Source organism: Nipponia nippon, unplaced genomic scaffold, assembly GCF_047370975.1.
Source record: "Nipponia nippon isolate SJK-2023a ecotype South Korea unplaced genomic scaffold, ASM4737097v1 scaffold_3, whole genome shotgun sequence".
Classification (NCBI taxonomy): domain Eukaryota; kingdom Metazoa; phylum Chordata; class Aves; order Pelecaniformes; family Threskiornithidae; genus Nipponia; species Nipponia nippon.
The window spans coordinates 3,754,571-3,776,627 of record NW_028262347.1 but is presented as its reverse complement, the minus strand read 5'-3'; the positions used below and the strand labels follow the sequence as shown (position 1 = coordinate 3,776,627).

The following is a 22,057-nucleotide window of genomic DNA, read 5'->3' as shown; positions in this document are numbered from 1 at the left end:
GCCCTGCCAGTGTCAAACACTGCCCAGGACTGGTTCAGGGGATAGTACCAGCTACTCATCGTAACCAGTATGGACAAGTACAACTCGTTTTACCTGTATGGATGTTAGCCGAACGATGCCATGCTGCTTGGCATTATGACCAGGGAGCAGGCCATGGCCTTTTTGCATAGTAATGTTGATGTAGCTAACATGACCTCTTGCCCAGCTCCCCATCCCCAGACTTAGGAGGATCTGCCTCCTCTCCCTCCTTTGGCATAAAAGCAATCCAATAACTCCTGCCCACCCATCCTCTTCATTCTGTGCCCCAAAATCTTATTTTGACAGAAAGTAAACCAGAACCCCGGGTGGGCCTGCACAAATTTCCTCTCCAAGGACATTTTAGTCTCCAAATTTTACCTCCCTTTGCCTCTGAGTGATGGCATGAGGCATTCCTCTCTCCCTGACCTTCCAGCAATGCTGTCGATAAGAGTCTTTTCCAACCATAATTAACAGAAGAGCGTTGCACCTTTCTGTAGCAAGATCTGAATCAGCGTCATTAATGCATTACCAATCTCTACATATTAATTATCAGATGGAATATCCTTTTTCTCTCTGTATGTTGTTTTCTTAATTGCAATTAACAATCACTTCTGACCCACCACATCTTCTCCTCCCCCTGCATTCTCCCTCACTCCCTCCTTCTGAAAAATCAAATGGCAAAAGAATTAAAGAAATCCAACAGAAATTAACCCCCCTCAAGTCTTCCTTTTCAAAGGTCACTGTGTCTTTCAGTAATTGCAACAACATGGCAAAGAGGATGAATATTAATAAGGTCTGGTGGATTGCTTATGTCCTTGGAGAAAGAGGAAGGGGGCTCCTCTGGACTGAGTAACTGTACTTTCCCTCAAGCTAAAGGGAGTAAGAAGGATCAGAGAAGCTTTCAGAAATTAAAAAATAAACAGATATGGCAGCTGCATCCAGGTTGGATGGTGGTTTTGCAGCACTTTTTAGTTGCACATTAGAGATGTTTTGCTTTGCCCTCCAGCATCACCATAGTGAGACATGTCCTGGGCTGCAGTTCTAGCACAGAGCAGAAGGGTGTGTGATGGTGTGAGTGAGACTCAGGAGGTCTCTGTTTGGCTCTACAGAGGAATTTCCACCTGGTCTCTATTTCACAGCTGTCTCATTCTCAGTTATCTCATGGGTAAAGTGGGAACAGCAATCCACTGCCTTGAGATATACTGATATAAGACCTCAGCAAGCCATTTTTTTAATTATTCCAGGTGCAAATTCCCTTGGGATAATAAGACAGCTGGGTGGGACACACAACACCCACACTGAGATATAGCTGTAGACAGGCTGTGCCCTGCATAGACTGTGATTGCTTGTAGTCCCAGAGGCCTCTAATGTGTGCCACAGATTTGTCTTCACAACAGACCATGCTCCAAGGACTTTGTCCACCAGAATGACGGAACCCATAGAATATGCTGTATTTCTTCCTTGCCTCTCCCTGTGCAAACTCTAAGAGTGAGATTCAGTGATCTAAAATGTAGGCAGCTAATTATATAGGCTCCTCCTTTTGTTAATGAGGGAGGAGAAGTACTTCCTATGAGCAATCCAACCACTTGGATCAGCAGCTTGGACCAGATCCCTAAGTTTTAGATGGCTAAATCCTCTCCTCCTGACACTCCTCAAAAGCAATCATATCAACTAGTCATCTGCCTATCATTCTCTCTGCTGGTGCTCAACCACCATGACATTTGGGATGTCTCCTCTGGTGCTCTCTCAATCCATATCAGCACACAGGCCCTTACCGTACTTGCTGGCTGAGGTCCGGGAGACCGTGGAGTTGTTGACTGCATTGTAGGCAGTGACTTGCTTGGAGACTAAAGCTACCACAGATCCATCTGGCACCTGGAGAGAAAAAGGGACTTTGTCAAAAAGCTTCTGAGAACTGGCTGAGGAGCATGCCAATGACAGTAGAAATTCAAGTAGCAGAAACTGAGCCGTAAACCAGTGTCACTGTAGGCAGGACAGTAGTTTTGGCCCAAAGCTTTTCTATTCTTTCCACCTCTATTGCAGGTGATATCTAGGTACCTAGCTCAGAAACCGATAACTGCATTTTCCACTTTGATCCTGTCAGCCTCTCCATACAGTCTCCCCCTTCCACGTGACAAATGCACTGCTGGACTGAAATGACTACCACAACTTCTTTCTCTTTACTGTGTCAGAGGATCTCACACAGGGAAAAGCAGCAGGTTTGGAGTGGTTGTGCTCCAGGATGTCATGGAATAGTGTTTCAACAGACAACAGAGCTTTCTGAAATGAGCCAGACTTTCCATTTCTACAGCTAGGCGATTCATATGGGTCTTGTATCAGAAATGTTAACGAGCCAGTGGCTCAGAGGAACCATATCAGGAATATCTGTGATAAATAAGACATCATAAAAAGGGTATGGGTGAAAAAAACCCTGCTAACAATGTCTAACTCTTGTCTGTGTAATAATAATAATTAGCACTTGCATAGAGTTTTTCATCTTCAAAGCACTGCAGAGGCTAATTAAATAGCCCCTCAACAATCATGGAAGGCAATTATAGACTCTTTGTAGTTTTAGCCCCACACTGCAGATGGGGAAACTGAGGCAACAGGAATATCAGTGTCTGTCCCAGCATGCTCCGTGTCTGCCCTCAGGACAGCCAGCGTAAACGATGTAGAATTCAACACCCTGGCAGCTGAGGACTTGTCCTGCCCAAGCTCATGCATATAGCTGGGAGCTCATTGCCTGAAGCAAACAACTGGAAAAAGCACAGAAGGGAAAGAAAAGTATGCCTGGTTTGTTGGTGAAATGAAATAGAAAACGTCCCCACTCCCCCTCAAAAAAAAGTGGAATCAACCAGCAATGCTTCAGTCAATCTGAAGTGAAAAGTTTTGTTTCCTTTTCAAATTATTTCTTGCTGCCTCCTCAGGTCAGCTCTTAAATGAAAAAAAAATCTTGTTATAAAACATAGATTGCTGAGGTGTGATTAAGGAAATGACAAAATTGTCAGCATCGGATTAAACTTAATGAGGTGGGTGGTTTTGGTTTTTTTTGCAAGGGGAGGAAGGACTAAGGGAAACTTTTGACCAAAACTCCATTTTTCATTAAATCTACCACTTGTGTAAGATATTTTTGGACATCTTTAGCCCTCTCTTATGGATCTCAAGGTCAGGCAGAGATGAAGGGAAGCCCTGTCCCAAGGCAGGTCACATAGACCAGGACAGGGATTGAAAACAAGGGTTCCTAGGTCAGTGACAACTCCACTGCACCATGGTCTCCAGTCATGCTGCTTTCCTCCTCCTTCTTCCAGACACTAAGCCTCCTTCCCTTCTATTTTTCTTTCTTCCATCCTTCTGAACTCTGCTAGCATTGCAAGGCCTTCAATGCATCAGAAAAAGGGGGATGGAAGGGCTTGTTTTCTGTTTGTCTACATGAGAAATTTTAACTCGTATTTTCTTCATGACCACATCTCCTCTTCACATCCTTTACTCACCAAGGATGTCCCTCCTTTGAGAGACACAGAGGATTTTTTTCTTCTCTTGGCTTCATCTCTGATGTTGTGCAGGGTAATTACTACAAGGACAGTGGAACAGGATGGATGTACTCAACACAGGGGCTCTGCCCAGTTATTGCCCACTCAACCTCTGCATCTTAGAGAATAACACTTTGCCCTTTTCCTTTCTATTTTCTTAGCTGATCTGCCTTCTACCCATCCTCTCACACAGTTACCTGATAGTGTGCCAGCGTGTTGAGTCTCTTCCAGTCATTCTCTATCTTGGTTGTGATATCTTCATCCTGAAGGATCATCCTTGCCCCGCTTGCTTGCCGCCACTCTGCAAGGAGAACAGGGACATTGAACTCTGCTGTGCAGAGCCCCTGAGATAGGGGATAGAGCCCTGGTAATCCCTGGGCCCATAATTCATGTAGTCATGCATGTGCAGGCTGCATCCATGCAGCAGTATGTCAGTCATTGCCTTTACACACTGTCAGATGCCTCCAACAACGTAGAACATACAAATGCACAAATGTCCGGAGCCCTTTTTCCAGAGGGAAAGAAAAGACAAATGAACCATTAAAAGTTCAGGAAGATGGTTCAGGAAAGTATGCAAAAATCATAACCATACAGCAAAGTTCAGAGTCAAGTCCCAGGTCATCCAGATAGGTTTCTTTACCCTTGATAAAATGATATTGCAATCACAAACCAACTTTTGCACAGGAAATACCCACGCCTTTAAAGAGTGACACCATATAGAGGTCAGAACATAGAGCAGTTCCCTACAGAGATGAGAGGTACGAGGCTAGGGCACAGCAGCACGCAGTGGTGAGCTCTGTGCAGATAAATAAAGCAATGACCAGAAAGCTGTTGATCCATTGGCAAAGCTGAACAGAGCAAGGCTTGGTGCTTTAGCACCCTGATTATTCACAGTGTTTAACTCTTAGCTTACTCCCTGGCTCTGTTCTGCTCCAACGTGGCTGTTTCCAAGACCAACCTGTCCTTGCATATGTTAACCATCACCATGGGACAGGAACAAACGAATGTCACTTGTGTCAGGGATAGAAATTCATCCCTGGTCCTCTTTCCTTTAGCAGCATAGACACAGCCTTTATCATTACCTGAGATATGTCTAACTGCCAAGACCTAGCCACAGAGAGGGCTCCCCTGGGCAGAGCAGTGTCTTGTTCAGCACAGTGCCAGACCCTGTACTGGGCTCAGTTCATCTCCATTAGTGCTCACACAGCACTGCTTGCTACTCAAATCCAGAAATGACGGAGAGCAGGAAGCCCTTAGCTTTGGGCACAGTAGAGGCACAATGGGGAGAAGACCCAGAGACAGAACCAACACTCTGCTCCGTGGAGCATGTAATCTCTACCAGCCTTCAGCAGCATGCCTGTGGGCAGAAGGGCTCCAGTTTCTGACCACATCCAGTTCTCCAGCCTCCACCCTGAAATGACAAATGCTTCTCTCCTTCTGCAGCACTGGAGCACCTCATCACTTCCCAGGGTACCACCTTTTGCTCAAATCTTGAAGGATACTCCATGTGGAGGACTGTCACAGCTTTCCCCACAGAGGACTCACAGACTTGCCTATAGGCAAGGAACATGTAAACATGGCCAAAAGGAGACAAATGTAGTATCACCTGGTGACACCAGGGAAAGCTGTGGCTTAACCACAGACAACCTGGACCATTCAAAGCTATCTTTTTGGTTGTCATGTCTCAGTCACAGTGACCCTAACACATACTGTTTAGCCAGAGCCAAAGCAGAAAGTCTATTCATTTGCAGGAGTTAATTAAAATGAACTCTTGGATATGGAGACATCACCTGCCACCCCTGCTTATTTCTTCTAATATAAAAATGCAAGGACCGTTGCAAATTTCTTTTGGTTTCAGCAGTTTTCTTATCACATAATTAAAATGTATTGGGAAAGCTGCCCTTGCCTTTATTATTCATTTAAATTAGCACGAAGAGGTCAGCTGCTGTGTTTATTGCTGGGTGTTACTTTGGCTGGAGATACTCAGAGAGTAAGCAAAGGTTTTGTTGGCTAAGCACTGATCCTGAACTGCCCTTCATTTACTCCAGCTCCTTAGATCCTCACCTACATTATCCTTGTGATGTCCAAGGGTGATGCTCTTTGTTCATTCCCAACTGGACTGGATTCCTGGAAGCTAACTGGTCACAGGCATTTCTGGGAAAAGCACAAAATGCTTAAGTTTGGGCTGGGCTGGGAAACAGTGCTCTTATGAAGTGCTCCATAGAGTGCCAATACCACTTCTGCTGTCACAGAGTGTGTCTCTTATGTGCCTTCCACATGGTTTCTTGGGGACGGTGCCTCTGACATCTCTCCTTCAGGGCTCTGCATACTACTATGATCCTCCTCTCTTCTAACTCATGTCTGGGGAGGCACACACACTCACGTGGTATTTCAGGAGGGATGCACAGGTTCTCAGTGTTGCACTTGGCTCTAATATGAAGGGTAGGCACAGCTTTCCTCATTCTGTGCTTTATTTGTATTCAAGGGCTGGGCAGGGTCCTCAGATCAGCAGAAGCTTTCTCTCTGCTCCACAGAAACTGGCGACATCAAGGCTTGTCCCCTCAAACCCTTTGTGCTCCTGCACAGACACAGAGGATTGCTAAGCCCTTGGCCTTCCTGCAGAAAGGGGCCATGCGAGGAAGAGGAAGGGCCAGTCTGACTCGGCACAAGACCCGCTCCTGAGCAAGACAAGGGGGAAAACACCCTGCACAGCAGGTTCAGAGCATCTGGCTTCAGTTTTCCAGCCTATTTGCCCTGACCAAATACAAATCACTTCATCATGCATATGAGCAATGATAGGGAAAGGACCCCCAGTTGTGGTCCCTGAACTCTTCCTAGTCTCACAGGAGCACTGCACAGTCCCCTTCTCCATGAGTGCCAGCTGAGGCGATCACACACTGATCTGCAAGGAAATGCGAAGACTGTGAGCAAGGGAATGGGAAGGGACGGTGCAAAGGAGGAAAAGGTGACCCTGACATCCATATTCACAGCACTAAGTGAAAACTGTTAGCTTTGTCCTCGCTGGCAGCACCCTGTCCCCTCTCTCATCAGATCTGCGCACTCCTCTGTGAGCTGGCACAAAGGAGAGACATACTCCAATCCAATTTGTTACACTTCCACCTTCCAGAGAGAGGGAGGGAGAGGGGGAGGGAGGTAAAAAATCCCATTATCTTTATCAAGCCTTCCAATCAGGAGCAGCGGTAAATGCAAACTCAGGAGACAGCTGCTGTGAAGCCTTTATATTTCATTCAGCAGATAGTGTATCTTTTTATTGCACGCAGGAATTACTTCTTCGTTTTTTTCTTTTTTTCTTTTTTTTTCTTTTTTTTTTTTTTTAAGAAACAACCTTTCTGTTCAACTTGACTGGGAAAAAGGAAATTCCAGGGGCCTTTGACAAAGAGGTACTTCTTTGAGCTGTAGCAATGTCTGGCTGGGAAATGACTCTATGGAGAGATGGGAGATGGAGGAATGTCCTCCTGCACCTCAAATCCTATAGAAAATGTTACACCTCCCTCGTGCCTTCCCTCTGATCTGAGTCACTTTGAAGATGCCCACTGAACAAGGGACGAGAGTAGCAGAGAGAACATTTTTCAGGGGCAATTGAAATACCCAGGTGGATGGAAGACCTGCCAGCTCACTCCAAGTGCTTTCATTTGAGCTAGTCATCATCATTTATACCATTCTTTACAGGCACTTCTAGGTCATGATGCAGACAATCCATTTCAGTCAACTGTTCATGCCATATACAGTGCTTCCCACCCTTTTCCTAAAGACCCTAAGTCTCCCGTGAAGGGCTGTGAAATGGTTTGTAGCTGACTATGTACAGCAGTGGCATGTGGAACAAATGCATGTGGCTTACCCAGGCTCAATGCCTATTACAAGATCACTTGTGCTCATGAAAGGTTAGTCTGAAGAGCTGGGAGGCTGCTTTCAGTCCTATGAGTAATTTTTCTCTTACTAATAATTTCCACGAGACACAAATTGGCATAAGAAACGGGAAAATAAACCCTTTGTCTGTATGCTGCAGATACCAGTAAAACCAGGTGGCTAGGAAACAAAAAAGGGTAAAAGTCTGGTATGTGATGCCTCTAGGGAGAGAGGAGAAGCTCCGCTCTGCTTCTGGGATGGAGAAAGGACCACCGTGACTGGGAAAAAAAAAGTTCATATCAGAACGCATAGATGGAAGATACCTGGGACATATTTCATCCTGTGAATGCAAGATGTCTGCCTTACTGTAAATATACTACAGTTAGACCCAGTTTAAATGGCTCCTAAAGGTTGAATCCCTCACCTCAGTACTGCGCCATCGATGAAGCGGTGAAAGCTTGCCCTGACGTGGTCCACAATGAGCCTGAGACAGCATCACTGAGTGCATGACAGTCAACCTAACAGCTCCCATCACCTCAGCAGTCCATTTCAAAAAGCAACCGAAACACAGAGAAGAATGAATGCCTCAGCATGGAGCCAAATTCCTGTTTTGTGGTCCTCACACCCTAATGCTTTCCCATAGATGGGGTATTTTATTTATGGCGAGGGCTTTAATAAATAATAACAAAAATAGCCACTGCAGAAAGAAGCTTTTACTCAGAGGGCTGCAATTTGGGTTTTGGACTAAAAGGTAACCTCAGGGTGTCCAAAATAAGTGCTTTCAGCTGACAAGCCCCTCTACGAGTTGTCTGGGTAACTGCAAAACATTATGACATTTGCGACACATACAAGTCACTCTGCCTGCAGCTACCCTGCATTTAACAACTCAAAATAACTCATTAGCTTGTTTGCTTTCTTCCATGTGAGCAATCTGGCCTTAGCATGGACAGAAAGCCCAGAAAATTGTAATGGTAATAGAAAATGGTGTTGCTGTTTAGAAAACCATCGATTTCAAGGCCAGATTACAGTCATCTGCTCTGACCTACTGTTTAGCATGGATTGGCGGGGCTGATCCAGCCGCCTTTGCAGTTCTGAGCATTCAGCCTGGGGCAGGTTGATCCTTAAAGCTCTGTGCTGCTTTCTGCTCTCCTCTTGCTGCCTTCACTGTCACTGAAGGATGCCAGGTGCCAACAAACATCTTTTCCTGCAAAGAGGCCCGGCAGGATCTGTGGCTCGACATGCACATCCTCTTATTCCTGCTTCACCCATGCCAGCCCTGCTCCTCCCATCTTGTTAGCTGCTGTGCTAAAGGAGCCTGCAACTATATTGCTGCTGGCAAGACTCTTCTACTAGACGAGGGGGGTTTTTGTGTTTTGGGTTTTTTCTTTTTTTTTTTTTTTTTCCTCCAACTGCATCATCAATGCTATTGGCCAAACAGCTGCTCACTAAGCAGTCTCCTGTCAGTATGGACATGTCTGTCCTCTGAGGGGTGCACATGTTCGTAAATACTTTCTGGAACTTGCTGGTCCTCAGCACCACTCAGCAGGTCAATATTTCTTAAAACAGCAACAGTCCTGGATGCAAAATTGTCAGGCTCCAGCTGGCACCCCGTACACAAACACTTCTGTATCTGTCAGTCGTCAGAGCTACAATAAAATCTGTGGACTCCAATTTATCCCTCATTTTGCAACATGCAGGTAAAATTCCTGCTTCCCAGTAGGGATACATCATTCATCCCCACAGCAGAACAAACTACTTTCCTCTCATACCCAGTCTGAGATCCAAACGTAACGGGCTCTGTGGCCACCATCCAGCACCAGAGAGGTCAAGAGATTGGTCTGTAAACCCTAATCCTCCGGTGTACTGTGCCCTGGCACCCTGCCCTATCTGCCTTCATGCTCACCCTAGCACTCACCATTCCCCTGCTGACTCACAGCAGCTCCAAAATCATCTTGGGTCCTTTCTTGATGATGTACATGATCTGTTCTTTATTGCTGCTGGTTTTGGCAGCTTGTTTCGTTATTCTAACTGCCTTTCATGAGCAGGAATCTTGCTGCAATTTCTGTCAGGAATCCCCTCCTTCCCTACACATATGCACACACGTATAGACACTTAACTTTAATCCCTGGCCTCTCATTCCTGCCTCCATTATTGCTGTGAATTGTTTCTTGGCGTCAGTCCATTCCTTCTCATTTTGATTCCTCTTCTACTTTGCTAGGTTTTATAGACTCCATCATTTTCCACTGAAGTCTCTTTCACTGAAGGTCACTGAGGGCAAATTCTGGCAGATACAGCCACAATACAGTCCCCAGCTTCCTACCAGACACCTCAGCAATGCCCTGAGCACATTTTTCTACATTCTTTTATAGTAGCCTCCAGGTGTAGTATCGCATCTGCTTCTGGACCCCAACTTCAGACACCTCACTCCTCCCAGCATCCTTGCTCCAGATTTTCGGCAGAAATAGATTTTGGCCTCAGAGGCACCCCTGCACTGGGCTGTACAGCTCCCTGTGTGCCCCAGAGCTCAACAGCACAGCTTGCTAGAAATGCAAGTGAAGCTGGTGCAGCTCTTTCCACCCTCCAAGCCGAGCAATGCACGAAGGTGCAAACCACTGAGAAAAAAAGCATGAATACATAAATAGGACTAATCTTGCCTTAAGACCTCCAAGTCCTCTGCAGAAAGGAAACCTCAGAGCAGGAGCTCCCAGCCCTGCTGTTGGCAGTGAGGTGCTGGCAGGAGAGGGAAGCAGTCAGGGGTGAGATGGATGTAGCCCACTGAACAGAGGGTGTTTCATCCCCTTTCCTGTTCCCGCACAATGAGTAATTAATACTGCTTGGGCTGTGACTATCTCAGCAAGAAGATATATATAATCCAAACCCTCACTATTCAGAGAAGAGCTAGGAATAAATCTCGCCTGAACACTGCTGACACCACCACCCTGGGCATCTGGTGCTCTTTTTCAGGAGCCTTTGACAGGACAGAGAGAATAGCCCAGTCATGCCTTTTCCATACCCTTGTCCAAGCTGAATTCTACGGCAGAAAGGCAGGATGGCTACTGGTCTTTTTAAGTCCTCAAGGCCAAAGATTTCATAAGCCAGGAGCACATGCATTAATTTAATCACTCTCTTCTGCCCTCTCACTCTTGCTGCTGCTCTGCCTGCCTTGCACAAGCACCACAGGTACACCCAGTCTGGAGACTTGGCACTTGCCCCAACAAACAGTGTCTAGATTGCATTTGGCTGTCTTCCATCTCCCTTCTCCCCCCTGCCTGGGGCAATCAGGCCCTGTTGTGCACTCACATACCCAAGTCCATATCAGCAGCTTTGGGCCGGTGAGAGCAGGGCACATTCTTGAAGATGGCATCGAGGATTTTCTCCTTGACCTGCGTGATGGTGTCACAATTCAGGATCTTCACAGGAATCTCAGGGCTGTTCACGTTGTCGGGGTTCACGCAGCTCAGGACCTGAAAGAGAGGCAGTGAGACCCACCACACATTTCACAGCAGCACGAGTACTCTGTGGTCACCTTTCTGCAGCCACCTTCTTGCAGGTCCCTGTGTCCTACAAGCCAGAGGGATCTAGGGTGCAATAAGGGGAAAAGTGTGTACCAAGAGTATTCCCTCCTTCAAGAGGTCACAGAGATCTGGTTTCACACAAGGGGATTGCATGCATCCACGCTTATGCTGCGCTCAACCCCTTACCACTGTCTGTGCCCAGTGAATTAAAGGTAATTTGGGATTTGGCTCTCAGCTAAAAGTGCTGTGGGGTCCCAGATGTTGTAACCAGTGACTTAGGGCTGATGTGACGATTTTTCTGAACGTATGTCTCATGCCACTTGTCTCTGCGAGGTGAAACTTCTATACCTGTGGGAACAGCCCCTCAGATTTGAGCCTCATCTCCTTGGCATCTTCACTATACTTAATAACAGAAAGCCCATGAATACCAGCTTAGGTTCTGGTGATTTCAGTGAAAATGGCATTCACGCAAATGGTACCAGACAATGGTCATTGACACAGTCTTTTCATATAAATTATTAAAAATGCAATCAGACCTGACCCTGGTTGGAGCTGAACTGATATCCAAAGGGTTCTCCAGAGCTTTCCTTGGCCTCTGACCCATTCCCTGTTCCCTAGAGAGCTGGCAAGGTGACCTAATTCAGTAGTGGCCTCCTTGCATTGCCACCTGACTTTGACAATTCAGGTAAAAGTGTTCTTCAGTCTCTCAGACTTAAGTTTGTCCATCTTCTGCACAACCATGGGACTGACCAAGACCCTTCTCAGAAGAATGTTATTAATTTGAAATCCAGGGCTTCTTACAAAAAGAAACACAAAGCAACAACAACTTCTGCTTTCACATATAGAACAAGAAAATTGACCCAACTAGAGAGGCCTCTCATTTCTCAGAAAGAGAATATAGTTTTCTCCAAAGACTCTGTCCAAGAGTAAATGCAAAGCATATGTGACAGGGAGGGAAGGATGCCTTAAACATATACACACAGTGTTTAACAGCAACCTGCTCACTAACTCTTGGCCATGTCTATGTCGAGCATTCTGCTCTCTCCTGGTTACAGGAGTGTGAAGTCTATAAACTTTTATAAACTTAGCACACCTTTGCACTTGGAAGGAGTGTTCAGTGATGCTCCTGGCTATATATGGTCATTAAATGTTCCTGTGCCACTTTTACAAGTGCAGACATGCTAGTTTTGATGCCTTAGACAAATTCCACCTTGACTGTAATTTCTCTTGTGTAGTATGCAATAGGTACTGGACTCTCCATCACTTTCCATCTCAACCTACTAAGATGCAGTGGGATCTCAAAGTGGCTTGAAACTGGGTGAAATCACATCAGTATAATTATATTTTGGCTCACCAGGCTGTCTTTGGTGCTCAACTAAGAGAGACTTGTGAAGATACTGCTTACAAAGAGCTCTGTGATCTTTCTAGATGAAAGGGGAGATGTAAATATGAGATATTGATTAGATCATAATGCTATTATTTATATGTCACTTCCAGGAGTATTGAAGAACCATCAATTCAGATAATAATAACAACAGAACAGATTTACAGTTCTGTGCATCTTTCATCTCAAAGGATCACAGATCTATACATAAAAAGCACTGTTGAAATCCATCCGGTGTTGAGGTTATTAGTTGCCCCCCTCCCGTTGCACATCCGTAGGGAAATGAAGCAGCGATGGCAGGCTAGGACAGCTCTTTTGAGAGTGCTATGTGGGTAACACATGGTTCTGGAGATGAAGTTACTCTGCAGGTCTCTCTCAGTGATCTGAGCTCAGCTGAGGTGAACTAAGCTGATGCTAGTCAGAGCAAGCTGTGTGGTACAATTAATTTCTGATGCAAACACCTGGAGTTCAATTCTGTTCCCCACATGAAGGCACTTAGTGCTCTTTAAAATAATCTGGGCTACCCTGCCAAGCATCTAGCTGCTGGACCAGAATGGCCAACATCTCCTGCAGGTGCTGACCAGTGCCCACCACACCAGTCCCCTCCATGCAGTGTGGACCATCATCCAGCTGGAAGCTGACAAAGGTGATTTGCTCTTATAACTTGGTTGCCCTTGAATTTCATAGGATGCCAACTTTGGAAGATAGCAGAAAAACTCTGCCTGGGTGAGCCACGATCATTCATGCCCTGACTACAGTAGTCCTTGCTCTCCTTTTTTCCAGCTCAGTTGGAAGAAGGAGCAGGGAAGACAACATTTCAAAGGGCTGTGCAAAGAGAAGTTTGCTTTTAGTGGTCTCAAGCATAGATGGGGGCAGCTGGTAGTACCTGTAAACCTCTGAACTCCACTGTGTTCATTTCAATGACAGTCAAGAGGCTCCTTTCAACATTTTAGCGAATTCAAGCATTGCTCATAGAAAACAACACCCTTCCCAGAGCACAGTGGCTTTGACGGATGTGCCCCAGGCTTCACATCAGCTCTCAGTTGGTGTTTTCCAACTGTTCTCTTGTGGAGCACTAAGCGTTTCTCAGTACAAAGACTTCAGGATTTTTGCAGACTGCACCTGTGTATTGCACACACTAAATGGCTCTTCCTTGCAGATTGTCATGAGCCTTATAGAAGTCATCCTTACACCACAGATTGAAAATCTCTGCTCCCCATCCAACAGACTGAAGCTGCTAATCATAGTAAGATGTTTGCAATGGAGACATTCCTACCACTTCTGTGTGAATCCTCACAAGGGTTTCCTCTGTTCTCCCACCCAGCTTTCTATAGATTGTCCTTGGTAGGAGATGACCAGGAGAAAGTCTAAGCATTGGCTTTATCCATTTAGCAGAGTTCAGATACTCCAGTTTCACTGGAAGAGTAAGGTTTGTCCTCTGCTTCACCCAGGGCTGTCCTCATAACAACCAGTGTAAGACAGAGAACTAATCCCATTGCTCCTGCAGTGCTGCTCAGCCATGTCACCACAATCTTTCATGTCAGCTGGTGGGGAAGAGACCCCTGAGATGGCCTGTGTTTTATTCCTGCATGATTAGTCAGTCTGAGGGAAGCTTTGCGATGCTCATCTCCTAAATGCATTTACTGTTACTGCTCCATCACCCACTACCTGCCTTTGAGCCCTCTGGGGCAGAGCCAGCAAGGTGGATGAAGGGGAGAGGAGACTTCAGTGTCACTCAAGGAGATGCTGAATATTTTGCCACTGAGAGGACACCAGCACTTGGCACCACTGTTCTGTCATGCATTGAGTCTGTGTCAGCATAGCATAAGGACATTGCCAGTTGTGGGGTCAACATGAAAAGGATGGGACTGGGAGCAAGCAGAGTAGTAATATCTCAGCCCTGCTCTCCCACTGACTGTGTATGACCTTGGGGCATGTCATATCACTGGATTTGTGTTTATTGACCTTTTTCTACATCCTTGGGCTTTTTTTGTCTGTCAGCCCTTCCTGCCATGAGCTGTCTCCAAGTGTATATGTACATGCAATGCTTAGCACCGCTAAGCCCCGATCTCCTCTATGGGTTACTGGCATTTAAATAATAAAAGCACAGCTTGTGATTACTCATATGGGGACCCTGGCTCTGAGTTGTCTGCAGTGTTTGAGTGGTCTGCCCTGAGACCAGGACATTGCTACAGTTTCCTGGGGACAGACATCTTTCTCTCCCTTCTAGATTGAGCTAAGGAAGGTCCAAGGGGTCTAGCACACAGTGAGGTCTGGCAGTGAGCAAGGAGGAGAAAGACCCCCAAACAGGCCAAGCATGGGAGAGTCTTCTTGTATCTTGGTAGTGGCTTCCTCCTTGCCACCAAAATTCCCTGAAAAGCCTTAACCAAAGGCAGCTCAAAGCATCTTCATCCATCTGGAATATGTTGTCAGGAGAGATGATCCGATTAGCATTGGAGCCGCTGAGTTGTGCAGGGACCATGCAGAGCATGCCACTACTCAAGATGTACTGGGCAGCTCCCGCCTACCACCCCCAAGCACTAATTAGCCAATACTCTTGATAGCTTCCAACACACATCAAGATCTTTGCTCCCCTGCATTATTTGTATCAACAGAAATGAAGCTGATGCAGGAGACGGATGGTCTTTCATCTCCCGGTGACAGCAGAGCAGTGGCAGTGAGGTTTTTGCATCTGGACTGGTTTGGTGAATGATTAAAAAAACATGGATTCTGGCAAAGGCAGATGGCAGTTAGCAGGGATGAGATCTTCCTGTCTCTCATAAATGGAATTTTCTAGCTGGGTTTTTAATAATACTGCAGACCAGAGATGATGAGCATTGACTGCTAGCAAAGACATTAACACAAGAGGGTGTTTCTCTGAGAAGTAGGGAGAAGACTTACTGTTTAGCTGCAACACATTTATTCTAGAAAATCACATCTGTAACTTGCTTAGTTTCTCCTGGGCTGAAAAATCCCTTGTAAATACAGAAATTATTATAGACTGCAATGACCCTAGGCCACTGACGGCTGCTTCTTTGGAGAACTGTAGGATCTGGCAGACAGCAAATTGGAGCTATCTGGTTTGCAGAGAAATCAGACTGAAACAATCTAAATGTAGTGAATGAGGAGTGTATTGTAAAATCAGTAATTCCAGATGTCTGAAAGTGCTCTGTCTTCTTTTTTCCCCCTGGATGAATCAATTTCTTTGGATCTGCCCTGGCCTTGTCTTCCTGGAATAATGACAATAAACAGCCTGTTTCAATGTGCCACGCTGCTGGAATTGTGATTCAACTCAGTCAAGCAGTCATCTAGCACTCATGAAATGTGAACAACCCAATGAATTTTAGCCACACACACTGCACACTCACAATGGTGACCAGGTGCATTTGGTAGAGAGCAGGAGACATTGAGGGACTTCCTATATCACAAATACTGAATCAGTTCTTGCTTTATTTTATTACTGTATATTTTTAATAAAAGATGACAGACTGTTTAAGGAAGGTAGAGGAAGGACAAAATAAAACAGAAACAGAGAAACAGAAAGGAAGAACAATCCTATTCATATTCTGCTTCTTCTTAATCTCCTTCACTGAAGCTGATCTCTGTAAATCTGCTGAGATTCCTATCGGGATACATTTGTCTGCTCTTGAGATGTAAGAGGGAGAGCTGATTAACATCAAACGACACAAAGCAAATGGAGGAGAGCTTTGTTCAGGCTGATGTATAATTACTACCCTTTGCTGGCTGCTTTATATCAAGCCTAAAAGGATCGGAGGGATTTCCTCTGGTGAAAGCGATCGCTCTGTGTCTGCATTTTCCTTCCTTTTGCTCACTCTCTCCGTGTGAGATCAGGCCTCCAAATTGCTAGACAACCACACGTAATAGAAAAGAAGCACTATGCTGCTGATTTAATAGGAAAGTCACGTTTTTAATATGCAAAATAAAATTGTGGTCTTATTTAAGAATAAAGCCTACCCCCTCATCAGACTTGGATTCAATCAGAGCTCAGCTCTAGACTGTCTGTAGTTACTGAAGAAAAGCAGGCATTTCTAGTGTCAGCCCACCTGAGCTAAGGTCTAAGACAGGTCAAGGTACTAACATCGACTGGACACAGCTCTCAAAGCTAGCTAAAGTTAAGTGAGATGAATGTCCCTCAATTGAAAGCGCAAATAAAATAATCTTGTAAGTTCAGAGCATCTTTTGACCCTCCTAAAATTTGGGATTGGGGTTTTCCGAGAACAAAGACATGGGAAATAAAGAAATAACAAGGATCACTGAAGTCTTGGAAAGTGTTCTTCATCCCACAGAGACTTAGAAGCTCTGTGGGTTTAGTGTATCCAGGAAAAAGTGAAGACCCACAAACGCTTAGACTAAGAAGAGATATCTAATGCTCTTTAATTAATGCTCTTTAATCAAGTGAGAAAAGGGTGTAATCTCAGTGTAGAAGCTAAAGCTGGACATATGCAATGTATATCTTTCACTATTCAGACAATTACATTTTGAAGCAAATGACTCAGTGACAGGAATTAATTTTCTTTCCCTTGAAATCTTTAAATCAAGTTAATTTTTCTTTGACTTGTGCTTGCTCAAGAGGAATGGCTGCATTAGCTCTAGAGAAGACATAATAGGTCCCTCCACTGTGTACCTCTAACATATTCCTTGATGCTGAAATCTTCATTGGAGAAACAGATTTTTTTTTTTTTTCCTGCTGAGGATTATTCTAGAGAAGATCCTTCCAATATAGCCTCATAAAAACTATTTTTGCTGTCACTTGCAGAAGGCCACAGGCTTTGCACTGACATAACACCACAAGGTCTCAGGACATCTCTGGGCTTGCCATGCCCTGAGCTGGGTGTCCCTGTAATCACAAGTGTCCTGTGGCAAAGGGCCTCATGGCCTATATGCCTGAGCTCAGTGCTGGGGACATCCCACATGGCCAAGGGCTGCCCGGGCTGGGCACGAGGCAGCTCTGTTCCTGGTGCTGGCGACCAGGGAAAAGGGAGCAGACAGTGGAGAGAGGCGGGATAAAGATACCCCTGGGGACACCCAAGAGTGAGGAGGAAGAAATCCCACCATGGACATCACACTCCTCCCAGGGAAGAGCTCAGGGTGCTGACAACTTGCAATGACAACCCCACCTTTCTTCTGTAGGAAGACTGTTACTTTTGACTTACAACTCAGAGGGGTGTTGGAAGGTTGGGCATCACTCCAGGGAAAAGGAGTAGATACTAGGAAGTATTTTGTCTAACAGAACAGAGTAAATTGCACGTATCTATTGTCTTCACATTCACAGGCATATTCATGACACGAGGTTCATGCTTGTCTTCCAATGCTCCTGGACCTCACCTAATCCAAGGAATAGTAAAGGATTGTCACTATCAGCCTACCCTGCAATGAATGCAGATGCTTTCACAGGGCAGGCAATGCCTTTGGGGAGCTGGAGATGCTCTGGGCATGGGGCAGGGCACAATGGAAGTAACTTGGATGCAGCCGTCTTTGCAAACATTCTTTTCAAGCAGATGCTTCAGCCACAAACCTCGCTGTGTTAGGGGATGCGACTAGTCAGTCTTCAGCAGGGTTACCCTGCTGGGTTGCAAGAATAAATTGTGCCAGAGGGTCAGCATGTGCATCACCGGCTTCTTTTCTCTAAATCCGCTTTTGCTAGAAGACTCTGGACAAGCCCATAAGAAGGTGGGCTCAGAGCACTCACCAGTGTCTTGTAATCAATCTGCTGTCGGATAAGCTTGTCCTCACTCAGTGAGTACCGGGCCTCCCCAGTGATCGAGTCGATGGGACCCTTTTCCATCTGCTGCTTGATGGCACAGAAAAGGGAGAACAGAGGTTCACCAGCGCACTCCTGCAGGGGTGAGAGACAACCATGAGGTGAAACACGAGGAGCAGAAGTGAGAATCCAGCCTACATAGCATCTCATTGACTGCCATGGCTTGCCATCCCCAACCACTCAAGACAGACGCGTCAGTGGGAATCAGGCTGTTCCATACAGTCCGGGAATAGAGGTGACCCTCCACTTCCACAGAGTGCAACCAGCCCTCTTGAGTGTCCTGTCATGGGACAAAGGTGTCAGTGCTCCCTGGCAATGTTGGGGCTAGCAGAGCCTTGTAGGAGCTATTCAAAGTGATTGCCACCAGGCCAGAGCTTTGCACTGGAGCAGGTGGTGGGATGGGTCCCAGAGGACCTGGAGACAGGTCTGAAAGGTAGATGGACTGCTGGTGCCCCGTCCTGGGTGTCTGGGCAGAGTCCACAGTCTCCCTGAGCACTCTCATGTTGGAGGCAAACAGGGATGCTCAGGCAGGAGCAGCTCCACAACCCAGGGGAGATGTGCCCCTGGATCTGTACAGTTGCATTGGTGATGTCGGATGTGTGGGGCCCAGCACAGGACAGCAACAAGCAGCCCACAGGCAGGGCCAGCAAAGCACACCTATCCCTAATTTCTCCTTCCCATCATTTGCACTCACTGCACTTCTCTTCCCACACTTTTCCTAACCTCTCCTCCCTTGCTGCCCTCCCTCTGCGCATGTGCTGCCATGCACACCGCCTCGTGCTTTCTTCTCTTGCTTCCCCTTCATCTCTCCATTCTTCCTCCCCTCCTCCCCACCTTGCCCTCTCCTCTTGCAGTGTGTCCCAACTCAGTGAGCGAGGTCATTTTCCTCTGGTGTAAATCCCGGCAAAAACAAGTTAAACTGAAGCAAAGTGGCCCCTTTCTCAGTTCCTACACCTGTCTCCCACTTAATTAGCTTATCTGCCAGCAGCATATTGCTTCTGTGTGCCTGTCTCTTGCCCTTATCAGGCCTCTGCTCAGGCTAAGGCAAGAAGACAAGTAGCTGAGTGGGGGGAAAAAAGCCTATTATAAAAGCAGTACTTTAGAGAGTCACCTCCTTATATCCTTTCCTTTCAGCTGAAAGCAGGAATCTGATACTGAAGTCACTGAAATTACCTTCTAGGGACCTTCAAAACTTTCCCATGCATTCATCCTTGGACAGGTTGTGCCTGGGGAAGGCTCAGGGAAATGGGATTGATTTGTAAAGCCGTGAATTGCCAGGCAGAGGGTGGCTATCCTGTCCAAACGGGGCTGTAAGGTGTAAGAATATCTAGCAACTACATTGGGAGTGGGGGAGAGGTGCAGAGCGCAGCTCCTTCTAAAAAGACTGGCTCTGAGTTTGGTGCCTTGGCAATTAGCATGCTTGAGGCTTAATGTGGGTCCCAAAGAGGAAACTGCCATCACCCAGCAGTCAGTGGCAGGTCTCAAAGGCTGAAAGCCTTTTGTTTTTTCACTGCACACCATCCCAAGGAGGCCCTCGAGGAGGAACGAGAGGGCTCAGGGAGTGTCTCAAGTCTTTTCACTGTTTTGCTGATGAGCATCCTGCAAAGCCAATGCTATCTGCCACTGGGATACAAAGCAGCAACAGCTTCAGCCCCTGCTGGGCTCTGGATGCAGCAGTCAGGTTTACATGGTGTATTGCATCCAGCCCTCTGTACTCAGAGGGTGTATGGCCATGCCCAGGGCAGTTTTGAGGCAGCCTTAAGCCAAGAAGAGCTTGGGGTCAGCCCTAAATTAAGGTTAAGGATGATGGAGGCACTGGGTATGATGGAGGCACTGGGCCTCAGTACTGCCTCTGAACTGGGGTGGTAGATGTCCAGCCACTATACACTGGAAATATGGGTCACCACACAATGGAGGTCTGAGTCTGCTAATAAAAAGAAAGCATTTCCTATATAGGTCTCCACCAGGCTCTGAAATCCTTCATGTTTCAGCACTGACCCTTCGATCCCACCTCTGTACAGGAGTAAGACCAACAGGTTGCCTCTCTAACAAACTGTCCCTCTTTGTTCTCCCTGGATCAGGAAAAAGCCCTTCTCCCATTAGGCAGTGAGCTCTCTCCTGAGAATAAAAGCCTTTTCCTTTATACATGGGAAGTTTTTGCCCCAACTAAACCTTGCCAAGAAGAAATGTGTTAAAGCAGCTGTTCATCTAAGCACGGTGCTCCTCTTACCTTGAGGAACTTGTACAGAAGGAAGGTGAACCAGTTGGTGAGCATTTTCTCAGCCACAGACTCTGTCCTAAAATCAGCCCAGGAGAAAAAGCAAATTGGAAATGAGTTAGTCATGCTGGTCATATCAAAGGGCTAGTCAAAAGATTGGCTTTGTCCATCTTACTGCCCAGATCTCTGAGCCCCATGGAAAGTCTGGCATGACACCATCAGGATTAAGAGTGTCCTAGGCTCTCTGTTTTAGCTTGGATTTAGGAAACCTTCAGGCAAATCCTTACTTTCCTGTTGATTCTCCTGTGACTAGGGAAGTCCCCATATGTCTGTTTCTCAGTTTCCCCATCAATGAAATGGAGATGACAACATTTGATGGAACCTTTTCAGAGGAGCTCAGGAAGGATAAATCCATCAAATATGAGGAGCTCAGAGTTAGGCCATATGACAAGTAGGCTATATAAATACTTAAGGCAGAAGATCTAAATCATCAGAGAATAGTTATCTGGCACTGATTATCTTCTTGGCATTTGGGAGTGATTATACTCCTCAATGTGTCAATATGTGGTACATTCAGAGAGCTCATCCTGTTGCCCTTGAATACTCTGTCCTCAGTCAGACAAAAATCCATCTTGAATCTTCAGGGTGAACTTTTCCTACAGAAAAATCAACTCAGACCTGTAAATGTGGTTTGGACACCAGGAGCACAGGATAAATCTGTGTGGGCTCCAGTATGTGCACTGGTGTTGCTCAAGAAGAAAGCAAGAGTCCCTGCCTGGATGAATTAAAGTGTGTCTTACTTGTCCTGGCTATCACCAAAGCCACCCAGGGGTTCTTACTTAGGGCTGCAGCTTGCTTTCTACTGTCCCTAGTCCTTCAGAATAAAGCTGATCTTGCTTCCTCTGGAGCATGGGACTTACAAGGGGAAGGGTTTGCATCACTGGAGCAGTATGCTTGGAACCCACCAGTAACCTTGCCTGAAAAGTGTCGTGTTACACCAACACAGAGTAAGTGATGGTCCCTTCCCTAGCTAAACACAGTTGATCTTTAGCCTGATGTCAATAGGGATTTCTCTGTTCTCACAGGCACATCTTGCTTAGGTGGTGGGGGAAGGAGTGATAATAGGGGTGCTGTCGCTCCTCTTCTCTTGCCTGCAACCAGAGAAAGAGGTGATATGGTCCCAGTTTGCTACCAGATTAATGCTGTATTTTCTTTGCCTACAGTGATCGTTGCTGTGTCTCAGCCTAGAGACTGCCTCTGTCCAAATCTGCCTGTTTGCCCTTTATTCCCCTTGGTCAACGTCACCTAGCTGCTGTCCTCCATTGGTCATGGTATGATATTCAATTCCAGCAATCCCCGTGTTTATCATGGTCTGAGCTCCTCTCAGGGAATGTCACCCAGAAGAGTGCTCTTTCCGACGCTCTCTGGTGTGACAATTGGAACCCATCACATGGTGCAAACTTAGTATTACCATGAGAAAAAGAACTGAAATCCCATTGTGTTGTTTCTCTCTGCCCTGATGACTTTGATCTCTTTGAGGCTGTAGATGTCATGTGGGATGAACATGACATAGGTAAGATAGGAAAATCATTCCAGCCAGCTCCTTCCTCCTGTCAAATACCCCCAAAACCAACACTGCAGAAAGATGTTGGAAGATTCCCCTCCATTCACAGAGTCACAGGTAGGGAGGGGAAGCATCAAGTTGAATCCAGCTGCTCCAAATAATTGTCTGGGGACCTCGCA

The 22,057-nt window shown here is 46.2% G+C and overlaps 1 protein-coding gene across 1 annotated transcript in view; it reads right to left on the bottom strand.

Moving 5' to 3' along the window:
• Positions 1–22,057, bottom strand: part of PLXNA4 (plexin A4) — a 459,725-nt gene that overhangs the window by 26,451 nt on the left and 411,217 nt on the right. Inside the window, exons 23-27 of the mRNA XM_087766199.1 lie at positions 20,327–20,393; positions 18,025–18,171; positions 10,720–10,879; positions 3,746–3,849; positions 1,794–1,893 (exon numbers count right to left, since the gene is read on the bottom strand). Of these exons, the coding sequence (XP_087622325.1) occupies positions 1,794–1,893; positions 3,746–3,849; positions 10,720–10,879; positions 18,025–18,171; positions 20,327–20,393 (578 nt within the window). The remainder of the gene's footprint in view (positions 1–1,793; positions 1,894–3,745; positions 3,850–10,719; positions 10,880–18,024; positions 18,172–20,326; positions 20,394–22,057) is intronic.